This window comes from Schistocerca piceifrons, chromosome 4 (genome assembly GCF_021461385.2).
Source record: "Schistocerca piceifrons isolate TAMUIC-IGC-003096 chromosome 4, iqSchPice1.1, whole genome shotgun sequence".
In the NCBI taxonomy this organism is placed as follows: domain Eukaryota; kingdom Metazoa; phylum Arthropoda; class Insecta; order Orthoptera; family Acrididae; genus Schistocerca; species Schistocerca piceifrons.
This window is the reverse complement of record NC_060141.1, coordinates 75,077,667-75,100,825: the sequence shown is the minus strand read 5'-3', so window position 1 is coordinate 75,100,825 and position 23,159 is coordinate 75,077,667. Positions and strand designations below refer to the sequence as shown.

Below are 23,159 nucleotides of genomic sequence, written 5' to 3'. Positions count from 1 at the left end.
ATTCCAGTGGGTCCAAGATCATCGAGATGAGACTGTTGATCAAAGGAAACATGCTGTCTGGCAGATCACTTTCTTTTTACACCAGGTTGGTAGTTGTGTCTGAATATGATGTCATCCAGCCAAAACAGATGCTCAACACACATACAGCATCATGGATGCAGGCTGGTGGGGTACATTCACCTGGGCTTCCATGAAACTTGTGGTGATAATTGAAGGCACTGAGGTAGCTGTGCACTATGTGAATATTTTTGTGAACCACCTGCACCCTTTCATGCTTCACGTCTTCCCTGATAGCGATGGCATCTTCCAGCAGGCTAACTTTCCATATCACAAGGCCAGAGCTGTGCTCCAGTGGTTTGAGGAGTGTGACAGTGAGCACACATTGACTTGTCTACCAGATTTGCTTGTTCCAAACCCAATGGAAAATATCTAGGATGCAGTTCTGCACCAGATCTACACCCACAAACCATGAGCCTGTAATTTGTGGGAACTGTGTGACCTATGCATACATATTGGTGCCACATACCTCCAGAAAACTACCAAGGACTTTTTGAATACCTACCTACAGAACTGCTGCTGCAGTGTGTTCCATAGGTGGACCAACACACTATTTATTAAGCAAGTGCTTATAATGTTCTGGCTCATCAGTGTATTTTTCTTGGGGAAGGGTACTTGCATAATACATACCAATAGAATTATTACTGTCAAATCATTTATTTCTGCCATTTTTAAACAGTTTTAAACTTTATACATTTGTAATCTAGAAAAAACTTTTTTTCCACAAAATATACTTTAACACTTTTCTGACAAAATAGTGAAATCAATATTATTAATGAAGCAGTGCTCTCAATCATGTGACTAGGGGTTGTCCATCACACTAAATAATTCATGCTATGAATATATCAATCCACAAAGCAAAATTTGTTAAATGACAGAGACTGTAATTATACATAAATAGCGATTCAAAAACAAAATAGAGCAATATAACACACTAATTGTTTTCTGTGGTTTACATAAATCATGCAGTTGCAGTATATTTACTGCTTGGAGCTAATTACTTCAATGATCTCAAAAGTTCACACAGAACACAATCATCAAGCATATAACACTAAAACCACCACCAATATCTACATATTTTGTTTCCCATTAGCTACATAATTCAAAGTGTTTCCTATAGTACTTTCACACAATTCCCAGTTAATTAACAATTGAAAATAATTGCAACATAGTTGAGGTTACACAGTATCAGGATTTCTTCCACGTACATTCTGTGTTTTCTTTCCACTGTGGTTCATCTGAAGCATATATTTCTTTCTTCCATATTGGAACCTTAGCTTTCACTGCATCAATAGCAAAATGAGTAGCTTCAAGAGAAGCAGCTCGATGAGGTGATGAAGTGGCTATTACAATACTTGCTTCTTTGACAGGGACAGTGCCTAATCTAAAAATTAAAGCAGTGAGCTATACATATTTCAGCTGAGAGAGAAGCTTGCTTGTTAGAACTGTAAATTATTTAGCATTTAAATGGTAAAACAAAAATTTCTAGTTATTTTACCTGTGATATATAGCAATATTTTCTACTTTCCACTTCTGCCTGATATCTTCACATATCTGTTTGAGTACTTTTTCTGCCATTGGGATGTATGCTTCATACTGAAGTTGCAACACCTACAGCAATCATGACAAGGAATTTTATTATTCTAATTGAAAGTATAAGAGTAAAGGCTGTTCATGGAAAATTTCTTGGACAATGCAAGAGATGTGGAGGTAGGCAGTAGTCTGCTGGAAATCAAGTCTGGACAACACAACAGGAAGGACACCACTATGGTCCTATGAATGGTGGCTCAGTATGTCTTTGCTAAATGCTCATATGTCAGTCTCAGAATACCAGCCAGACTCCGCAATCTGGCATGTGAGTGCTTTATATTCATGGTCTTGTTTACAATAGCAGGACACTTGCATCAAAAGCCTCTGTAGGAAATTTTTTCAAACCTTAAACCATCTTGTCAATATGCACAACTCTCACCTGACCACATGTTTCCATATCTGAATTACTATACCAACAGCTCAACTTATACAATAACCACACACATGTTCAATGTCTACTAGTTGTCTTTAGAGCACTCTTTGATTACAGAAAGATAAAGTGTGACTCAGTCAGAACAACAATTGGCATACCATATTATCTGAAGCCAAAGCAGTAAATTTTGTAAAGCAGCAGAACCCTCAAGACGTTTGAAAATGCATAATATTTACTATGGTTATTCAATAAGTAATGAAACACATATTTTCTCACAGTAGAACAGTTTCATTCACCATTTAAATATACTACATTGTTCCCCAATTCTGTGGCTATTAAGCCCTGTATTTCAATGTAATCTTCGTTCAGCTGTATAGCCTCATACCACCTTAATGTGAAAGCTCATATGCTGTCATGACATCACTCTATTGGCCTGTGTCTCAGCCTAATTCTTGTTGCATCATTAATTTACCTATCATTGCTGTACTGCTTTCAGTGAAGTCAGTCTTTCAGTGAGCCACAGAGATGGACTCAGAAGGTGCGAGACATGAGCTGTAGGACAAGTGAGCGAGAACAGTCCACTTATGTTTTGTGATCTCCTCTTCTGTGTGCAGACTTGGAAGTGGCCTTACATAATCATGAAGAACGAGAAGTGCAGTCTCACTTTTGAGGCCATAAACATGCTATATTCGTTTCTTCAATTGCTACGAGTCTATGAATAGATTTCGGAGTTGATCATTTGACCACGAGGGAGGACATCAAACAGAATAACCCCTTCAGAGTCCCAGAAGACTGTAGCCATGACTATGAGCTGAGGGTATTGTCCGAAACTACTGCTTCAAAGAAAACATTGTTTGGCACCATTCTGTGGACTGCTGATTCATTTCAGGTTTAAAATAGTGAATACATGTTTCATCGCCTGTGACAATGTTTGACAATCATCCACATCTGTCTCAAAGTGAAAGCAATTCAGCACAGATGTTCCTACTTTCCTCTTTATGTTCTGCATTTATGTTTCGAGGAACCCTGTGGGCACAAATCTCTAGATATGATAATAGGTTAACAAGTGAGTCAGCACTACCAACAGATGTGTCAAGTTGAGCACTGAGTTGCTTGATTGTTATTTGCCAGTTGTCTTGAATAATAGTATCTGCACATTGCAACATTTCAGGTGTCAAAGTTAAGTGGGATATGCCTGCATGTGGGATATCGACAGATTTCATTCTCCTCATTCTGTTGATGACAGAAGCTCTGCTTGATTGTTATTTGCCAGTTGTCTTGAATAATAGTATCTGCACATTGCAACATTTCAGGTGTCAAAGTTAAGTGGGATACGCCTGCATGTGGGATATCGACAGATTTCATTCTCCTTCTTCTGTTGATGACAGAAGCTCTGCCCAGTACTCTCTCATGCTTTTATACAATGCCCAGTGTCTGTAGACATTATGTAAATGCCTGTGAATATCTGTAATTGTCTGATTTTCTGCTAAAAGAAATTCAGCAACTCTTCATTGATTGGAATGCACCTAAGGTTGCAGATGCCATTTTGTCAGTTGCTTATACACTGAGGTCACAAAAGTCATGGGATAATTATATGCACATATACAGATGGCAGCAGTATCGTGACGACAAGGTATAAAATGGCAGTGCATTAGTGGAGGTGACTCATGAAAAGCTTTCCGACATGATTATGGTTGCACGACAGAAATTAACAGACTTTAAACATGGAATGGTAGTTGGTGCTAGATGTTGGAGACATTCCATTTTGGAAATTGTTAGGGACCTTCAATATACTGAGATCCACAGTGTCAAGAATGTGCTGAGAATTCAGGCATTAACTCTCAACATGTACAATACAGTGGCCAATGGCTTTCATTTAATGACCAAGAGCAGTGGGGTTTGTGTAGAGTCGCCAGTGCTAACAGACATACAACACTGCCTCAAAGAACTGCAGAAATCAACATGGGATGTATGACGAATGTATCCATTATGACAGTGTGGCAAAATTTGGCATTAATGGGCTACTGCAGTAGATGACCGACGAAAGTGTGTTTGCTAATGGCAAGACATCCCCTGCAGTGCCTTTCCTGGGCTCATGACCACATCACTTGGACCCTAGATGACTGAAAAACTGTGGCCTGGTCAGATGACTCCTAATTTCAGTAGTATTAAGAGCCGACTGTAGAGTTCCAGTGGGGCACAGACCCTACGAGGCCATGGATCAAAGTTGTCAACAAGGCATTATGCATGCTGGTGGTGGCTCCATAATGTTTTGGGATGCGTTTACATTACATGGAACTGATCATTGACGGGAAACTGTTATGTTCAGCTACTTGGAGGCCAATTTTCAGATCTTCATGGACTTCATGTTCCTACACAGTGATAGGATTTTCATGGATGACGATGCACCATGTCACTGGGCCACAATTGTTTGTGACTGGCTTGAAGAACATTCTAGACAATCTGAGTGAATGATTTAGCCAGTCAGAATGCCCAAAATGAATCCCATCGAACACTTATTGGACATACCAAGTGACACAGTAGTTAGCATATTGGACTCACATTCCTTCATTCTTATTTGAGGGACATAATCGAGAGGTCCGTTCATGAACAAAATCCTGCACCAGCAACACTTTTGCAGTTATGGGTGGCTAAAGAGGTAGCATGGCTCAATACTTCTGCAGGGGACTTCCAACGACTTGTTAAGTGCATGTCACGTTGAGTTGCTGCACTAAGCCGGGCAAAAGGAAATCTGACACGACATTACGTAGTATACATGACTTTTATCACCTCAGTGTAGTGCTGCCATCTACCGGACTGAAAATATATGAGATGACAGCAGAATGTTTAAGCACATCACAAAGAAAATTAATTTTTTTTAACAAAAATTGGCCAAGGAAACAAATGTGTTTCTTTACTTATTGAATCCCCCTCATAATATTTATGTTTGTAATATGTTCTCAGTGGCAGTATTATAATAATAATAATTAGTGAAATGTAAATGAACAAGTACATCTAGCTTGAAGTTGATAAGGTGATTCCTTTTTTATATTCAAGGTCCTTGCCTACAGCCAACTGGCCAGTGGTGAATGGTAAATACACTATTGCGTGGGGTGCACATTAGACAAATGAAGATCCCGAGGGAGGGGCAGGCCTACAAAGAACATCAAATAAATGTCTGATGAAGCCTCTGTGAATGGAAATAATGGCTGTGAATCCCCTGTAATAATGCAATCGATGATTTTATTTAGTAGCCACTAGTGCAAGACATCTGTGTATGCATTTTAAGACTGACACTCCATTTTTGTACAGTTTCATAATGAATTTGTACAGTTTCATAATAAATCATAACTATTCTTTAGATCTGAAAAGGTACTATGAATACATAGAGCTAAAAAATTTGCTGGCTTGAAATACTATTTATTAGACAAGGACTAGGTTAGTTTGCAAAGTGCAAATACAGGCAGTTCTCACAAATGGGAAATATACAAAGTCCAAATCATGCATGTTTTTGTGGTATGAACTAAATGACTGGAACAGAAATTGTTTGTATAAGATTGAGTCAGTAGCCAGATACTGTCAAAGATACACACAGCAGAGTCCAAATACTATTCAAGAAGTCCACAGCCCACAAAAATCAAGATTAGATTGGCGGAATCTACACTGCATGTAAACATTACAACATTGATTATTTTACATAAACAAGTCTTTACCAGGGACGAAGGTAATAATATATAACAGAAAAAAATCCTACCACCTATTTGAAATTGAATCATTGACCTACTGATTTGTTTCCACAATGGATTTTTACTCTGATGTGGAGACTGCACTGATTTGAAACTTCTTGGAAGATTAAAACTGTATGCTGGACCAGGACTTGAACCTGAGATCTTCGCCTTTCACAGGCCAGTGCTCTGCCAGCTGAGATATCGAAGGATAACTCATGAGCCCCCTCACAGATTCCTTTCCACCAGTATCTCATCACCTACCTTCTCCTGTGCACCTTGAAGAATTAGCAATCCTGGAAGAAAAGACACTGCATGCGGCTTAGCCTCAGCCTACGGTATTGTTTCTAGAATGAATTTTCCAGCATAATCAGTGCACATGCTCCAGCAGAATTAAAATTTATTTTGGGAACATTCTCTTAGACTATGGCTAAGCCATGTCTCTGCAATATCCTTTCTTCCAGGAGTGCTACTCCCACAAGGTATGCATCAGAACTTCTGTGAAGTTTGGAAGGTAGGAAATGAGATATTGGTAGTAAAGCTGGGAAGGAGGGGAGGGGGTCATGAGTTCTGTTTGGATATATCAGTCACTAGAGCACTTGTCTGCAAATGGGGAAGGTCTCAGCTTCGAGTCCAGGACTGGCACACAGTTTTAATCTTCCAGGATGTTTCAAATATAGATTTATTGTCAGGCATTTTTAGCCATCTGTCCATCATATTCATGTCAAATTAACTCATGAAGTATTTTCCCCCCCACCAATGAGGAGCTTTCAGCTTTCTGTAATTATGATTGACCACATTAGTTTGTTAACTGAACCCAGAACAGACATTGCTTCTGAGAAAGTTCTTCCAGTGACTATCATTTAGGATATTAAATATTTGTTTAGTTGTTTAGGCAAGTACAGATATTTCTCTTTTGTATAAGCTCCTAGCAGACCTCTGCTTGGACATTCAGTTACCTTATAAGGGCAGTAGATGAAAAATATTACGTTTTACACCGCACGGGGTAGCCGCGCAGTCTGAGGCACCTCGTCATGGTCCGCTGCTCCCCCCGTCGGAGGTACGAGTCCTCCCTCGGGCATGGGTGTGTGTTGTCTTAGTGTAAGTTAGTTTAAGTTAGATTAAGTAGTGTGTAGGCTTAGGGACCAATGAGCTCAGTAGTTTGGTCCAATAAGACCTTACCACAAATTGCCAAAAATACCTTTTCCTGCTTTATACTGGGAATATTTTTTAACAATTTTTATACCAGCATATAGGTCTTAACTCTGAATTTTAGATCTGAATGCATAATTTAGTGAAATGGTTTTAATATTTTCTGTTTGTTATTTCTGAAGGCCTTTCATCCAAGTCATTAAATATAATGCTTAAGCCTTCAGTAAGATTTTTGTACAGGATGATTATAATTAAACTTTTGCTGCTTGAAAGGGTCCCCATGAGAAACAAGTGATTGTAGGATAAAGAAAGTTTGTGGAAACATTTGTGAGGTCACGTGGATGAGAAACAATGAAAAAACCATTGACAGAAACATATTTTAATTTCCACACAAGAGCGTAACATTTGTTAACTGTATATCATGTTTACATTGTTGCTCAATGTGATGACCATCTGCATTTTGACAGCCTGTAACCACACTAGAGATTGCTCTACTACTGCCAGAAACATCTCAGGTCGGATGTTGGCTGTTGTGACACAGCTCTTGCACTGCTTGAACTTCTGAAACATGTTCTTCAATACCAGTGCAGAAAGAGGAACCCTCCCAATTCCTTTAATGTGTCAATACTCATGACGAACACAGAAATATTGCTGTTGTTTTAATAAAGCAGCTTTAGGAGTAAAGCCCTGCTACCTTGTCCAGATCCTTCTTGACTGTCTGCAACTGTAATGCAATCTTATGCTTGTGTTTAAACACCATGTCACTACACCAGTTTTGGTGCCTAATGGCAAGTCATGACACTAACACTACTAACAATGCAAGTCCTGCTTCACACAGAATGAACATCATTCCTATGAAATTGGGTGCCTATACAGTAAACAGTTTTCCTTCTACATTGGCTCAAGTAGCAAAAGCTTAATTATAACTATCCTGTAGTTACAAAGAGCAAATGTCAAGATTCAGAGTACTTTAGGGATGTCAAATTTCATATTCGCCCACTATGTTTATAATTTTTTCCATCTCAACTTTTTTCCTCATTAACTTTTTTGTATTTCAAGCATAGCTTTTCTTTAATAATATGTTTTGTGTTATTCATACCGTTGTAGACTGGGAAACAGCGCTTCTCAAGGGATAATAAGAACTACAGTTGCTCATAAAGAGCAGCCATTGCAGGTAACATCTGTAAAACAAACTAGCAATTAATTAAGACTAGTGTTAATCCACTACTAGTGTTGATTTACTCACATTTTTCATTGTGAACAATTACTCTTATACTACTCAGTACTTGTTTTTATCTAACACTATCTATTAAACATGTATGATTTCTGTAATTTTGCTGATTTCAGAGAATACTATCAGCCATCTGTATAATGGAAAAGTTAAAGACCTGTTTAATATGAACACTGATGTCAAGCAGAATTTACATCCCAAAGTCAAAATATTATGATAAATTGTGAGGTTGGCAAATAAAGTATTTCAAACAATGGAAAGTCCAGGAAGGAATAACAACTATATGGAAAGGATAGATTGCTACTCATCACATAGGTACAAAAGTCTTTTAACCAGTTTCTGGCAGACATCAAACAGGAAATGGGGAATCCTGCTACTCAACATAAAGAGGAGGTGCTGAGTTGCAGAGAGGCACAATGAAAAATAATGTTAGAAATGTTCAGCATTAAGACAATGATGAAGGCATAGTCCAAAAGATGAACATTTCTAACATTATTTTTCACTGTGCCTGTCTGTGACTCAACACCTCTCCTACGAGGTGAGTAGCAGGATTCCCCATTTCCTGTTTGATGTCTGCCAGAAACTGGTTAAAAGACTTTTGTATCAGAATATAAAACCCCATTCTGAACCCTATCTGCTCACACATTGTTTACAAAGAGATTTTTATTCTAGTATTGTGGCAGTAAAGCTCATTTGCTTAGAAGGTAACTTACATAACCCTTGTTTAGTCTATTTCTGAATATTGCTCATAAGTTTGGCTCTTTACCAAATAGGAATAATAGAGAAACATAAACTGTGTATTTTTTCACAGATTAATTAAGGTGAGGGGAGGATGGGTGTGTTCTTCCAACTCCAGTGGCAGACACTACAAGGTATCTGTTGTGCACCACAGTGAGGCTTATTAGCAGCTTTGTAGAAAAGTTCTGATAGAATGGTAATACTTTTGGATTAAAGTACAGCACTGACTGAAAAGTAAAAGTGTTGAAATGTTGAAAGGCACATAGGCACATGCATAACAAAAGAAAAAAAAAACTTGTTAGCTTTCTGAGTAATCCTTTTTCGAGCTACAGTACACAGAAAACACATTCAGAGTAAAAGAGAGGAAGGGGGGGGGGGGGGGGGGGACACGAGGCAGGCAGAGAGGTCGAGGTGAGTGGGTTGTGCCTTGGTGGGAAGGAGGGAGGAGTGGCAGGATCACATGCTGGGCATGATGACAGTGTGTTGCCAGAGATTGAGGCTAAGATGATTAGAGGAGTGAAGGACGTGTTGCTAGGATAACTCCCATCTGCATAGTTCAGACAAGCTGACAGTGGAGGGAAGAATCCAGATGGCTTGGATCGCAAAGCAGCCACTGAAATTGAGCATGTTATACTTAGTTGCATGTTGTGCCACTGGGTGATCAATTTTATTCTTGACAGCGGTTTGGTAGTGGCCATTCATCCTGGAGGACAGATGGTTGGTAATCATACTAACATAAAAAGCTGTGCACAGCATACCTTACGTGCACTAGGAATCCCTGGTAAACTTCCTTGTTTACCATCTGAGCACATGGCACAAATTCATGAAGGATAATGCCTTTGTAGTCAAAAAACACAACCATCACCACCTTGATCTTTGACTGACGCATGCATGCTTTTTTTGGATTAGGTGACCTTTTGCCCACCCACTGCTCGTTTCAGCACCACAGCCATACGCCCACATTTCACCGCCTGTTAAGATGTTCTTAAGAAAGTTTCCATTGTCACTAAAAACAGCAAGCAGTTCCTCACACATTTCAATGATCATTTCTAATCTTCAGTCAACAAATGCAGTACGAATTTTGCACCGACACCACGCATCTCCAGTTTTTCAGTCAAAATTTGATGCTCACCTCCTCAGCAGTTTCCTGAACAGTTAAACAAGGATTTCTGGGAATCATAGCATCAATGCTATCCACATGGCCATCATATGTTGATGTGGAAGGACGTTCAGATTTGGAAACATCACAGAACCACACACACACACACACACACACACACACACACACATTGTTCTTCAAGTTCCTTCATTGCACCAAACCGATGAGCAGGCTGTACACGTGCTTACTTCAGCAGCTGTGGTTCGCTTGCTAATTGTCCGAGTGATATGAGGCAAATGGCAATTTGTTGTTTAAACCTGTTGGTAGGTGTGTTCAGTAGCTGCAGTGTGCTCTCTCTGCTGGATGGCGCATTATTTCAAAAGTTCAGTTTCTTTTTGAACACACCTTGTATGCCATGGCTGTTCGCACAGGTGGCCCTGCCTTTTATGGGGTAGTATAAGCCTGTGACAGGACTGGAGTAGTAAGCATGAGTGGGTGGAATGGGCAGGTCTCGCACCGTGGTCTTCCACAAGGATACAGTTCTGTGGCAAAGAGTTGGGGTTGGGGGTGGCATAGGGGTGGACTAGGATATTATGCAGGTTGGGTGGGAGATGGAACAACACTATAGGAAGGGTGAATCATGTGTAAGATATCCCTCATTTATGGGCATGCTCAAAGATAATCAAAGCCTGATGAAGGTGCAAGATCTACCAAAACCACCCACAAGCACTTCTTACTCCAGTCCTACCACAGGCTTATCCTACCCTGTAAGAGGCTGGCCAGTGCCTGTCGATGCATGTCATATACCAACTCTGCTGCAAACATTGCACAGCTTTTTATGTCAGTATGACTACCAACCAGCTGTCAACCGAGATAAATGGCTATCACCAAACTGTTGCCAAGAATAAAGCTGACCACCCAGTAGCACAACATGCAGCTGAGCGTAACATGCTTAGTTTCAATGGCTGCTTCACAATCCAGACCATCTGGATCCTTGCCTCCACCACCAGCTTCTCTGAACTACATAGGTGGGAGTTATCCTTGCAACACATCCTCCACTCCCTTACTCATCCTGCCACCACACTTATGGGCACAGGTAGGTTTTGTGTGTGTGTGTGTGTGTGTGTGTGTGTGTGTGTGTGTGTGTGTGTGTTTGCACTCTGGCTCTAAAAAGGATTACTCCGAAAGCTAGCAAGTCTTTTACTTTCTTTATGTGTCTGCCTATCAATAATACAACACTTCTACTTTCCGGTGAGTGGCCTCCTTTAATCCAAAAGTATTTACAGGCTAACTATTAAAATTTATAGCAGTAACATTCTGCAAAATACTGATAAAACAATACTTCAATCCACATATCTATCTTGAAACATCCATGACAAGTAAAAAAAAAAAGTGCTTCTACATCTCCATCTACATACATACTCTGCAAACCATTTTGAAGTTCCTGATGGAGGGTACTTAGCATGATAGTACATGTTATGGGTTTCTTTCATTCCAACCAGGTACCAAACGTGGGACAAATGACTGCATAAATGCCTCTTCTATGTGTGCTGTAATTAGTCTAATTTTGTCATCGCAGACCCTATTGGAGTGTAGGAGTGATGTATTTACCTACTGCCTCCCCCCCACCCCCACCCCCCACACAGCTATCACAGCCATTCGATTACTAAGTATGTAAATCTTCTTACTTAGTTTGAATGTCCTTTGTACTTAAGTAATAATGGTTGCTACAACTGCCTCATGTTCACTGATGCTAGTTTCAATATGTTATAGTAGCTCACTGAAAGTTGGCCATCCTATGCACCAATTGTGAATGAAATAGGAGGGAGAGGATAAGAGTATGCTAAAATGTAATAATGATACAGGACATGAGTACAGCAGTCAGTTCAGTGAATTCAAGTAACCTTTGATTAAGGATGTAAATATTATGATATGAAAATAATTCTTTAATGTAAATTTACTGGTAATGGAAAAGCATCCACTGTCCAGGGCTAAAGACATTTGATACTACATAAAATAAGGACAACAAATTACTTAGTTGGTAACATCACTTTGTTTCCTGGCCACATACTCTCTTGAGAAGCATAAAGGGATAAGAGTTAGACCACACAATTCAGTATATGGAACAGAATGTAGTTCACACAAGAGATTTTACTGTTCATGTTCCCATACTGGGGAAAAAAACACGGTGATTTGTGCATTTAGGATAGCAGAGGACATTTATTGCATGATTCAGTAGTAATTGGTGGTATATGGTTTGTAAAAGGAGGAATCCCACCCTGTGCCAGTAGACTGTTCACTGGGCACCAGTCACAAGTTGGATCCTGCAATGTTGCACTGGTTTCAGTATCCATAACAGCAGTGGTGTGTCCAATTCATAGGCCAGACTCCAATAATAAGGCCGAGATAAGACAAAGGCTTTGTAAAGGTGCATGAAGGTGGAGTGCTCCACATCCTGTGGTGTGGGTGAGGCAGTCCAGATTGCCAAATTTCAACAGGCACTTCTTTTTAAGCTGGGGAATATCTGGCAACCATGTACACTGGGCATCAAATAAAATTCCCAAAAAGCAAGATGACAGTATGACACTATCATATTGAGCATTTCATTATGATGATACAGTTCTGTGTATGGATTAACATTTCTACATTGGCAGTGAAAATTTGGTAGTAATGGTTGAAAGCCCAAGACTGTGTTTCACTCACAGTGCCCTGTAGCTGGTGTGCAGCAAAATGTAAGGTTGAAAAACTGTAGTGAATACAAGTCTACACCATATAAAGATGGCAAGACCCTAAGCACCAATGCTTCAATATTTTTGTATGTCCGTGTTTGTGATTGGAGGTCTGAGGGACTTCGGCTGTTCACTTATGTAATAAAATGGAACATCTACAGCTATCCTTATAATGTCATTTATTATATGACTACCAGTGTCGGTGTTTCAGTGCACCATCTTCAGGCCTTAACTGATGCTGAGGGTGTTAACACCATCTGTGTCACGGTTCATCATAGGTCAACATTAGTAACTGATTTTTGCAGACTACCTGTAGTAGCGATGTTGTCTCTCTAACCATCAACTATCAACTGACTACAGAAACATTCAGAACAGACGTTCTGTTTTGAATGTTTCCCCTGTCAGTTGACAGTTGGAGAGACATCATCACTGTTACAGGTAGTCTATGAAAACCAGTTATAGATGTTGGCCACTGATGAATTGTGTATATAGATGGTGTTAACCCCCTCGGTGTCAGTTAAGGCCTGTAGATGGTGCATCAAAACACGGAAACTGGTAGCCATATAATAAATGACATTATAAAGATGGGTGTAGGTGTTCCATTTTATTATAGTGCTTCAACTCCCAGCACTGGTCCCTGTGAGACTTCATTCTCTGTGCTTGGAGGGTACTGAAGGATGCGCCAACTTGGAATGCGCAACAACTGAACAGTAGAAAATTCTGAACAAAAATCAGGAGAGGTCCTCTGAAATCTCACTCACCCAGTGTGTTATAAGGACAAGGTAATGTCCTGAGGCATCATAGGCATTTCTTAAGTCCAAAGAAGACAGGAATGAGATGTTGGCAACACGAAAAACCTGTTCTTATAATGGACTCCAGGCAAATTAAGTGGTCAGTGTGCACCAGCCCTCTAAAAATCAATACTGGGAATTGGGCAAAAGATGCCTTGTCTCAACAGACTGACACAGATTCCAATTCACCATTCATTCAAGCAAGCAAGCAAGCAGCTTACACAGAACATCTGTAAGCTTGATGGCTCTATCAGTGTCCATCTCATTCAGATTTTCACCTGGTTTCAAGACTGGGACAATTGTGCTTTCTCTCCACTGGGTTAGGAGCTCACCCTCACACCAGATACAATTAAAGGCTATAAGCATATGTTGACACCACATATAGGTATAGTATCTGACTGTGAATTCGATCAGGTCCCAATGACACATTGTGGCCAAGGACCAGAGTGCCGATGAGTTCGAATTTACTGAAAGGAGCATTATATGGTTCAAGACATTGTGTAATGAAGGAGAGGCTGTTATCCTCTACCCGTCTTTCACACAGAAGGAAACATATAACTAATCGTCAGTTGCAGATGTTCGATTGCATTGTGCCACAAAGTGTTCTGGAATAACAGTAGGGTCAGATGAATACTGCCATCTAACGGGATACCAAGAATATTCATTAGTGTCTGGCACAATGCAAATTGTTCCCCACCTGTGAAGAAAAGGCATGGGTCTCTACAGTAGTTGTTCTGATGTTTAAGATATAATGTTCTCAAGCAATGCTGGAGCTGGCAGATCCGTGTCCACTTTTGACAACAGTAGTTGCAGAGGAAAGTAACATCTCCTTAGGGATGCTGCTTGAGGAGGACTCTTTACTGGCAGGGGGTAGGGAACTGCGATCCTTGATGCAGGTGCATTGGGAACATAGGAGGAAGGCATCCTGTCCTCCTCACAAAAATATGTATTCATATGGCCACAAGGACACTGACATTGAGGGTGTCTTCATCCTTGCTATAGACAAGAGCTTAGTTACTGTGTTTGCAAAATTTGTTTTCAATGGAACTGGATGTAGAGGGTTGGGTTGGGTCATTTGGGGGAAGAGACCAAACAGCGAGGTCATCGGTCTCATTGTATTAGGGAAAGATGGGGAAGGAAGTTGGTCGTGCCCTTTCAAAGGAACCATCCTGGCATTTGCCTGGAGCGATTTAGGGAAATCACGCAAAATCTAAATCAGGATGGGATTGAACCGTCGTCCTCCCAAATGCGAGTCTGAGGTGCTAACCACTGCGCTACCTTGTTCGGTAACTGGATGTAGATATTCATATTTTTTCTTTGCATCAAAGCACAAAGGGAAGTCAAAGTTTTTGTTATCCTGTACATTTCTTTCTTGTTTTAGAATGGAGCAGTTCACACACCAAGGGGAATTTTGCTGTCCACACTTGATACACATTGGTGATTGGTCCCACAGAGAGTTCTTGTGCAGCAGCGACTGAGAGTTTTCACAAATAGCATAACTTATACAGCATGAAGAGACATGGCAAAATACAAACATTCAAAACACCACAAGGGGATGGAGTGAAAAGATTTACATTGCAGCACTATACCATTACTTTAATATTTTCAGTTGATATATCAATTTCAAAAGCCAAAAATAAAAGCACCTTTATCCATTCTTATCTTTTGGCCCCATTGGAAACAATGGACAAAATGGACGCCCCATCCTTCCTGATTTACATGCAGTTCTTTGTCTGTCTGATCTAGTTTCTCTCAAAAGAGCGATGCCAGTCATTGAGCAGGTATCTCCATTTTAGTCAGGATAGAGCTGGTTCACATTTTTGTTGTGACAGTGCCATGACATTTAACAGTGCCGCCACGACAGTATGCGATAGAGGCGCTCCGCAACTCGGCTGAGCGCGGGAGCGCCACCTAGCTATGAACGGCGCCGCCCGCATGTCATGGCACGGCAGTCGAATAGAGATACTGAGTTGTTATCATGTAACGAGCTATTGTTTCTAAGTGGGTGTGTTTGAATATCCACGCAATTATTGGTGATTAAAGGTTATAACACTTTTTGGCGACGAGGTCGGATATTTTCACTGCGTTGTGGATTTGTGTGTTCGTGACGGGGCAGACATGGAACAGCTTATGCAAGTGCTCATTGAACAACAAACACACCTGACGGCTGCTATTCAGGCATTGTCGACGTCACTTACTCATCGTCTGTCTTCCTCTTCTCTGCCCCCATTCCCTCCTTACGACGAGGCCGCTGAAGATTGGGAGGATTATGAGAAGCGTTTGCGGCAACACTTCTTGGCTTTCGGCATTGTCGACGCTCCTATGTGTAAGTCGTTATTTGTACCTTGGATTTCCCCACGGATCTATCAGCTGCTATCTCAGTTAGCCCCTCTGCGGGAACCTGCCTCTCTGTCCTTCCAAGAAATGTGTGACTTATTGTCTAACTATTACCGAAAAAACACCCACGTCATTGCCGCCCGTGTGGCGTTCTACCGGTGTCGGAAACAGCCCCATCAATCTTACCGGGCTTGGGCGGCGGAACTACACGGTCTGAGTAGGAAATGTCAGTTTGTCACGGACACTCATCATGAGTCTTATGCTGATTCAATAGTTAGGGATGCTATTCTATGGCTTGCTCCTGATAAAGAAGTTCGGCAACATGCCCTACAACTGCCAAACCCGTCGTTGTTGGAAGTTCTAAGCATCGCTCAATCCTTTAAAGTGTCTCACGCTGCTGGCGCGCAAATAGACGCGTGGTGTGATGTAGGCGCTGTACAGTCAACTTTTGACACGAGCAATTTGCCTGTTTCACATGAGAACAAAGATGTGGTGGCGGTTCATTCGCGTAAACAACGTCGTGTTGGGCCGCAACACTCGCAGCGACAACAGCAACCACAGAAGCAGGTTCATTCTGCACTTCCTTCTTGTCCACGTTGTTTCGTACAGCATGACAGGGCCGCGTGTCCAAAACGTTGGGCCATGTGTAATTCATGTAGGAAAAAAGGCCACACTGCTTCTGTATGTCAGTCCCCTAAAGTTCCTGTCGACGAGGACGAGGCATCGGACATGGATGTCAACTGTGTGCTTTCTCAAACAAATAAGTTGTTTGTTACTGTTCGTGTTCTGGATAAAGACATTCGCATGCAAGTGGACACTGGCTCTGCAGTAACTCTCATTAATTCTCGCACGTATTTGAAGTTGGGCTCCCCTCCCTTGTCTCCAGTTACGCGAAATCTGAGAACTTATAATAAACAGAAAATTCCTATAATTGGCCAGTTTGATGCTTCCACTGCCTACAAGTCTGTTGTTAGGCCCCTCACGTTTTATGTGGTGGATCATGCGGGCACTGAAAACCTGTTCGGTTATGATACTTTCCAGTTGTTCGGGTTCTCCATTGATGATGATGTGCACCTCATATCTGAGGATATTCCGTATCAACAGCTGGATGGATTGTGTTCTGAATTTTCGTCCGTGTTCTCTGCTGGTCTGGGTTGTGCCAAGGATTTTGAAGCCCACATTACTCTTAAACCTACACGTCGCCCTAAGTTTTTCCAGGCACGCCCTATTCCGGTGGCGTTGCATGCACCTGTCAAGGCTGAGATAGACAGGTTAACAGCTTCAGGGATTCTCCTTCCTGTTACCTCCAGCGAATGGGCATCGCCAATCGTGGTGGTTTCTAAACCAAACGGGAGTCTGCGATTGTGTGGTGATTTTAAAGCCACTGTCAACGCTCAGAGCCTCATTGACACTTATCCTCTTCCCCGTCCTGAGGAGTTATTTACCAACCTCGCTGGGGGCCAGTTCTTTTCCAAACTTGACTTACCGGAGGCGTACCATCAGTTGCCGTTGGATGCTTCTTCTGAGGAATTTCTCGTCATCAACACTCCTTGTGGGTAGTATCAGTACCAGCGGTTACCATTTGGCGTCGCTAGTGCGCCGGCCATTTTTCAGCGGTTTTTGGAACAGCTCACGGCTTCCGTTCCCGGCTGCATAAACTATCTGGATGACATTGTTGTCACGGGGGCCTCCACTGAGGAGCACCTTTGCAATTTGCGTTCACTGTTTCGGGTTTTGCATTCGACTGGGTTGAGGTGCAATCTCGCCAAGTCACAGTTCTTTCAACCCTCCATTGTGTATCTTGGTTTCCACTTGTCCCGTGAGGGTATACGTCCTCTATGTCAGCACGTTGCGGCCATTAACGCTCTACCCCGGCCGTCTACGGTCAAAGAACTTCAGGTGTTTCTAGGCAAGATTGCTCATTATCACACATTCATTCCATCCGCGGCGCCGGTAGCTCATCCTCTGCATCAGCTGTTACGCAAAAACGTCTCTTTCTGTTGGCCCGACGAGTGTGAGCAGGCTTTTGTCCGCCTGAAGGCTCATTTGCAGTCGGCGCCTTGTCTTGCCACATTCCGTCTGGGTCAGCACTTGCTTCTGGCGACTGACGCGTCACAGTGTGGCCTAGGGGCTGTTCTCGCCCATCGGTATGAGAATGGGTCGGAACGACCCATCGCCTATGCTTCCAAGACCCTCAACAATGCGTAACGGTGTTACTCTCAAATCGAAAAGGAGGCGCTCGCTATCATTTATGCTCTAAAGAAGTTAAGCGTTTTTTTGTATGGTTCTAAGTTTCACCTCATCACCGACCACAAGCCGCTGGTCTCTCTGTTCAGCCCATCGGCGTCGCTTCCGGATAAGGCAGCTCACCACCTGCAACGTTGGGCCTTATACTTGTCTCGTTTTCACTATGAGATTCACTATCACCCCACGGCCCAGCACGCCAACGCTGACACATTGTCGCGATTGCCGATGTTCCCTGACCCGGTTTTCGATTGTGATGAACTACTCTGTTTCCACATTGATGAGGAAGAACGTCGTGCGGTCAAGGGTTTTCCACTTACAGGTTCGCAGGTTGTGTCGGCTATTGCACGGGACCTGGTCCTGCGTCAGGTGATCGGTTTTGTTCAACGGGGTTGGCCGGGCAGGACCAAGGGCCGGGCATCGGATCCCTTTCGCAACTACCATGCCTTGCGCCTTCGTCTGTCTGTTCGTGATGGTGTGTTCTTCTGGCCACGGATGGCGCATCTCCACGGGTTGTGGTGCCCACCTCTCTTCGCAAAGATGTTCACAAACTGTTGCATGAAGGCCATTGGGGTATTTCTCGGACTAAGCCCCTGGCCCGCAGGCACGTTTATTGGCCCGGTATTGATTTGGACATCGCCCACATGGTTGCTGCGTGTGGTCAGTGTGCTCAACAACTGGCTGCACCTCGTACAATGCCCTCTCTGTGGCCTGATCCGGCGCAGCCCTGGGAACGGGTGCACGCTGACTTTGCCGGCCCCTTCCTCAGTACTTATTGGCTACTGTTGATTGACACCTTCTCGAAGTTTCCGTTTGTTGTTCGCTGTCCGTCGCCCACCACTGCGGCGACGACGCTGGCTTTGTCCAAAATCTTTGCGCTAGAAGGTCTTCCATCCACGATCATCACGGACCATAGCCCTCAGTTCTCTTCGCAGGCCTTCCGTGATTTTTGTACTGGACAAAGGATTCATCATGTTACAGCACCGCCCTTCCATCCGCAATCAAATGGGGAGGTCGAGCACCTTGTCCGCACTTTCAAAAGCCAGATGAAAAAATTCCTTAGTGATTTTTCCACAGATGACGCTCTGCTGCAATTTCTGAGTTCTTATCGCTTCACGCCTCTGGGTGATCGCAGCCCTGCTGAACTCTTGCATGGCCGCCAACCGCGCACTCTACTGCACCTGCTTCTCCCTGTCAGACCTTGTGCTGTGTCCCCTAGTGCGGGAAAATACTCGGTGGGCGCCGACGTGTGGGCACGAGGGTATGGATCTCGCCCTAAATGGATTCCAGGGGTGGTCAAGGCTCTTCGCGGCTGCCGGCTTTGTGAAACATGTACAGACGACAGCACGGTTGTTCGCCATTACGACCAGATACGCCCACGAGTGGTGGCCACGCCATTGCCACCGCCCCTTCCTTCGCCTCCACCAGCCCGAGAAGCCAGTCCTGTCGCGGCTGCCGATCTACCGTACGTGTCGATACAGCCGACGTCACTACCGCTTCCGAGTACGCCGGAACCGGCTCCAGTCGCGACGCCGCCTTCTCCGGGACCCATCTCGCTGGAGCACACCCCCAGGTCCACGACACCTATGGATGATGCTCTGGAGTTTTCACCCATCGTCTCGTCCAGGAGGCACGATCCACGCACGAGCTTCCGTCCTGGACATTTTCGACCATACTCTCGTGTCTCTCCGCGGGATCTTCTCGGGGCCTCACAAGAGGCCATGGATGTCTCCGCACTGTTCATGTCTCCAAGGAAGTGAGTGTTTTTTTTTTTTTTTTCAACGAGGGAAAAGTGTTGTGACAGTGCCACGACATTTAACAGTGCCGCCACGACAGTACGCGCAAACGGCGATAGAGGCGCTCTGCAACTCGGCTGAGCGCGGGAGCGCCACCTAGCTACGAACGGCGCCGGCCGCATGTCACGGCACGGCAGTTGAATAAGAGATACTGAATTGTTATCATGTAATGAGCTATTGTTTCTAAGTGAGTGTGTTTGAATATCCACGCAAATATTGGTGATTAAAGGTTATAACAATTTTGCTAACTGATGTTACTTCCACAGACTTTTGCTCCAGTATCACAATTTTGTGCATCAAATGGGTCTATTATCTGAAATGATAACTCTGAGGTCCTGCACCACTGAGTGTTCAACTTGTCACATCTGCTCTTGGGTGCAGTGTGCCATCAGCTATTCATTTTGGTGGTTAACTGGTTGGTGGTCAGGCACACACAAAATACAACGCATTAATTACAGGAGACCTGGTATATGGCATGACAACTTTCATTTCATGGTAGCCCTACCTCTGATGGATGATGATATGCCTGTGATGGAACTGGAATAGGATGCGATGGGTGTGTGCGTAAGACAGATTTCGTGCATAACTAAAGGTCTGTGCAGTTAAGAGAAGTTAAATCCACATCCGCAGCTGCCCTATCATTTGCATCCACAAGTCTTTAATTCATATTTGTGGATATTAAACATTATGAACCATTTTAAATCATTCACTATGCTGGGACACTAATGGCAGTCCTGTTTCTGACCTGAATTTTCGTCTCCTGTTGTCAGATCTTGTAATTTACATTTCATTGACTAACAATATAGAAGCCAACCATGGCCACATTTTAATACAATATAGCCTACCATGTTCTAGATACATTCCCTAAGTTACACTTTTATGCATATTTCATGAAATGGGTCATGTGAAATTTTCTGTGGAAGTTTTTCTCAACACTGGGAACTCAATGAAATCATGTTACAAGTTGTTGCTACATATTGCATATTGTTGAAAGTCTGTCATATAGTTCACTTATGGAATGTACATTCATTCATTCACCATAATGCTGAGCCATGTTAACGTGCTATGCTTTTCAGTGTAGTAAATGTTACATTGTGTTCTTGTAAATATATTTAAAAGATACATTGATACATTCACTGATTTTACACCAGCATTATTTGTGTCATATTTCCCAAAACACTGTACACTGAAGATAACATAGTGAAACTCCATTCCAAATGCGTAACAATAGTGACTTAAACAATACCTAATAATAATAATAATAATAATAATAATAATAATAATGATGATGATGATAATAATTGATCACATATGATGCTAATAGACAAAAATCATTATTATGGTACCATTCTTTAACTTTTATTGTTATTAGATACTTATAGATGTACCTGTGGGTATCAGCTCAGGCTATTATCCACAAAGTAGTTATTACTGTGGATATCCTCTGCACAGAACTCCATGTTTAGGAGAAGATGTGCCATAAGCATGAACCAGGATCTTTCATAGGTTGGGTGACAACAGAACACCACTTTGGGAGGGATGGGAAGGATTGTGGGCAGGATGTTCCTAATATTCAAAGCCCCAGTGAAGGTTGCAGTTAAGTAGTTCCAGTCTGGCGAGATACTGCGTAATGACTGGGATGATCCTTTGCATCTGGTTTCTGAGGGAGCCTGCAGGATATGCTACAAGAGCCCTGTTTCTGAACTAGGTTTGAAGGATCATGCCTGTCTGTGAAGGGCTTAAATAAATAAATAAATAATAAATATATAAATAGATCCTTTGCATCTGGTTTGTGAAGGTGCCTGAAGGATATGGCACAAGAGAGCTGTTTCTGAACTATGAAGGATGCTGCCTGTCTGTGGAGGCCTTAGAAAGACCTTCAGCATACCCTGTAAGGAATGGCCAGATTGTATGGGAGAGGAAGACCTTCAGCACAATGTGCAAGAGTTGGCTGGACGATATGGGAGAGGAATTATTGTACAGAATGGGTGGCAGCCATCAAACTGCAGGTATTGTTGATGGTTAATGAGTTTGATATGCATAGAGGTTATTAGAGGTAGAGGTCAACATCCAGAAACGCGATATGTAGGACGAGGAGGACTGGGTGAAGCAGATATGGAGAAGATGTTGAAGCCATGGAAGAATGAGGATAGAGTGTCTTGGTCCTGATCATGTACTGTAGATATGATCAACGAACTTGAACCAAACAAAGATTTTAGGATCTTAAGTAGCTAGTTATAGTTCCTATAAACTGCTCATGTATAGCGTGGTATACAAAGGTGTAATGCCTATGGCTGCACTGCAGATTTGTTTGTGTATCTTCCCCTTGAAGGACAAAAGATTTCGAGTCAGTGTATAATTGGTCAGGTTTACAAGTACTTAGTACTGAAGGTTAGGAGTTGCAACATCATTGAGAGAGGTAGTGTTTGAATGCACTGGGTATGTGTAAAAGGTGGTGGTGTCAATACTGCCGAGTTGGTATCCTAGTGGTAACAGGGTGGTGACAGATAAGAGGTGATGAAGGAAGTGGTTTGTGTTCTTCAAATGAGAAGGTGTACTGTAGGCAATATGCTGAAGTTGTCAGTGAACAACAGCTGAGATTCTTTCCATGAGAACACAGTACTCAGCTACAATAGAGCAACCAAAGTGGTTAGGTGTGTGGATCTGAGGAAGCATGTAGAAGGTGGGTGTGTGGGGTAGCTGGCATGAGGAGTGGTACAGATTTGTGAGAAAGTTTCTCATATGTTCCTAGGAATTTGAGTGGGGACTGGAGACTATGCAGGACTTTGGGAAAGGGATCACTGTAGCAGCTTGAAGATGGGAGGTTCAGACAGTTGGCAGATATCTTCTGTCATGTAACCACTGTGGTTCATCATGGCAGGGGTGAAGCCATTGTCAGCAGGAAGGGCAATCAAGTCCAGATCTGTCTTTAAGGTTGTGGACAGCTATTCTTTTCTTTGCCAAGATGTTTGTGTTTATGGGAAGGGGCCTAGAAAGTGAAGGTAACATGAGGTTGAAGGTCAGCAATTCCAGGAAGTAAGCAGGGGCGTGGTTATGTTGCAGTGGAGGAGGATCACAGTTGTATAGAGGTATGAACTGGGAGAGACAAAGTTCATGGCTTGTTCTTTATCTGTTTTGGCCAAGGGATTGGTGGGAAAAAAATGTTGCCACTAAAGATCAGGAGAAGGAGAGTGAATCTTCCACCAATCCTGTGTGATTGAATTTGGGTTAGGAGAGAAGGTGGGGTCTATGGACAGGACTGAAAATCCTGTGGAATTTTTGAGTTCCAATTACACG

The 23,159-nt window shown here is 42.6% G+C and overlaps 1 protein-coding gene across 1 annotated transcript in view; it reads right to left on the bottom strand.

Annotated features, from left to right (window-relative positions):
• Nucleotides 1-695: 695 nt before the first annotated feature.
• Nucleotides 696-23,159, bottom strand: part of LOC124794955 (molybdopterin synthase catalytic subunit-like) — a 42,390-nt gene continuing 19,926 nt past the window's right edge. Inside the window, exons 3-4 of the mRNA XM_047258670.1 lie at nt 1,556-1,668; nt 696-1,441 (exon numbers count right to left, since the gene is read on the bottom strand). Of these exons, the coding sequence (XP_047114626.1) occupies nt 1,246-1,441; nt 1,556-1,668 (309 nt within the window). The 3' untranslated portion in view covers nt 696-1,245. The remainder of the gene's footprint in view (nt 1,442-1,555; nt 1,669-23,159) is intronic.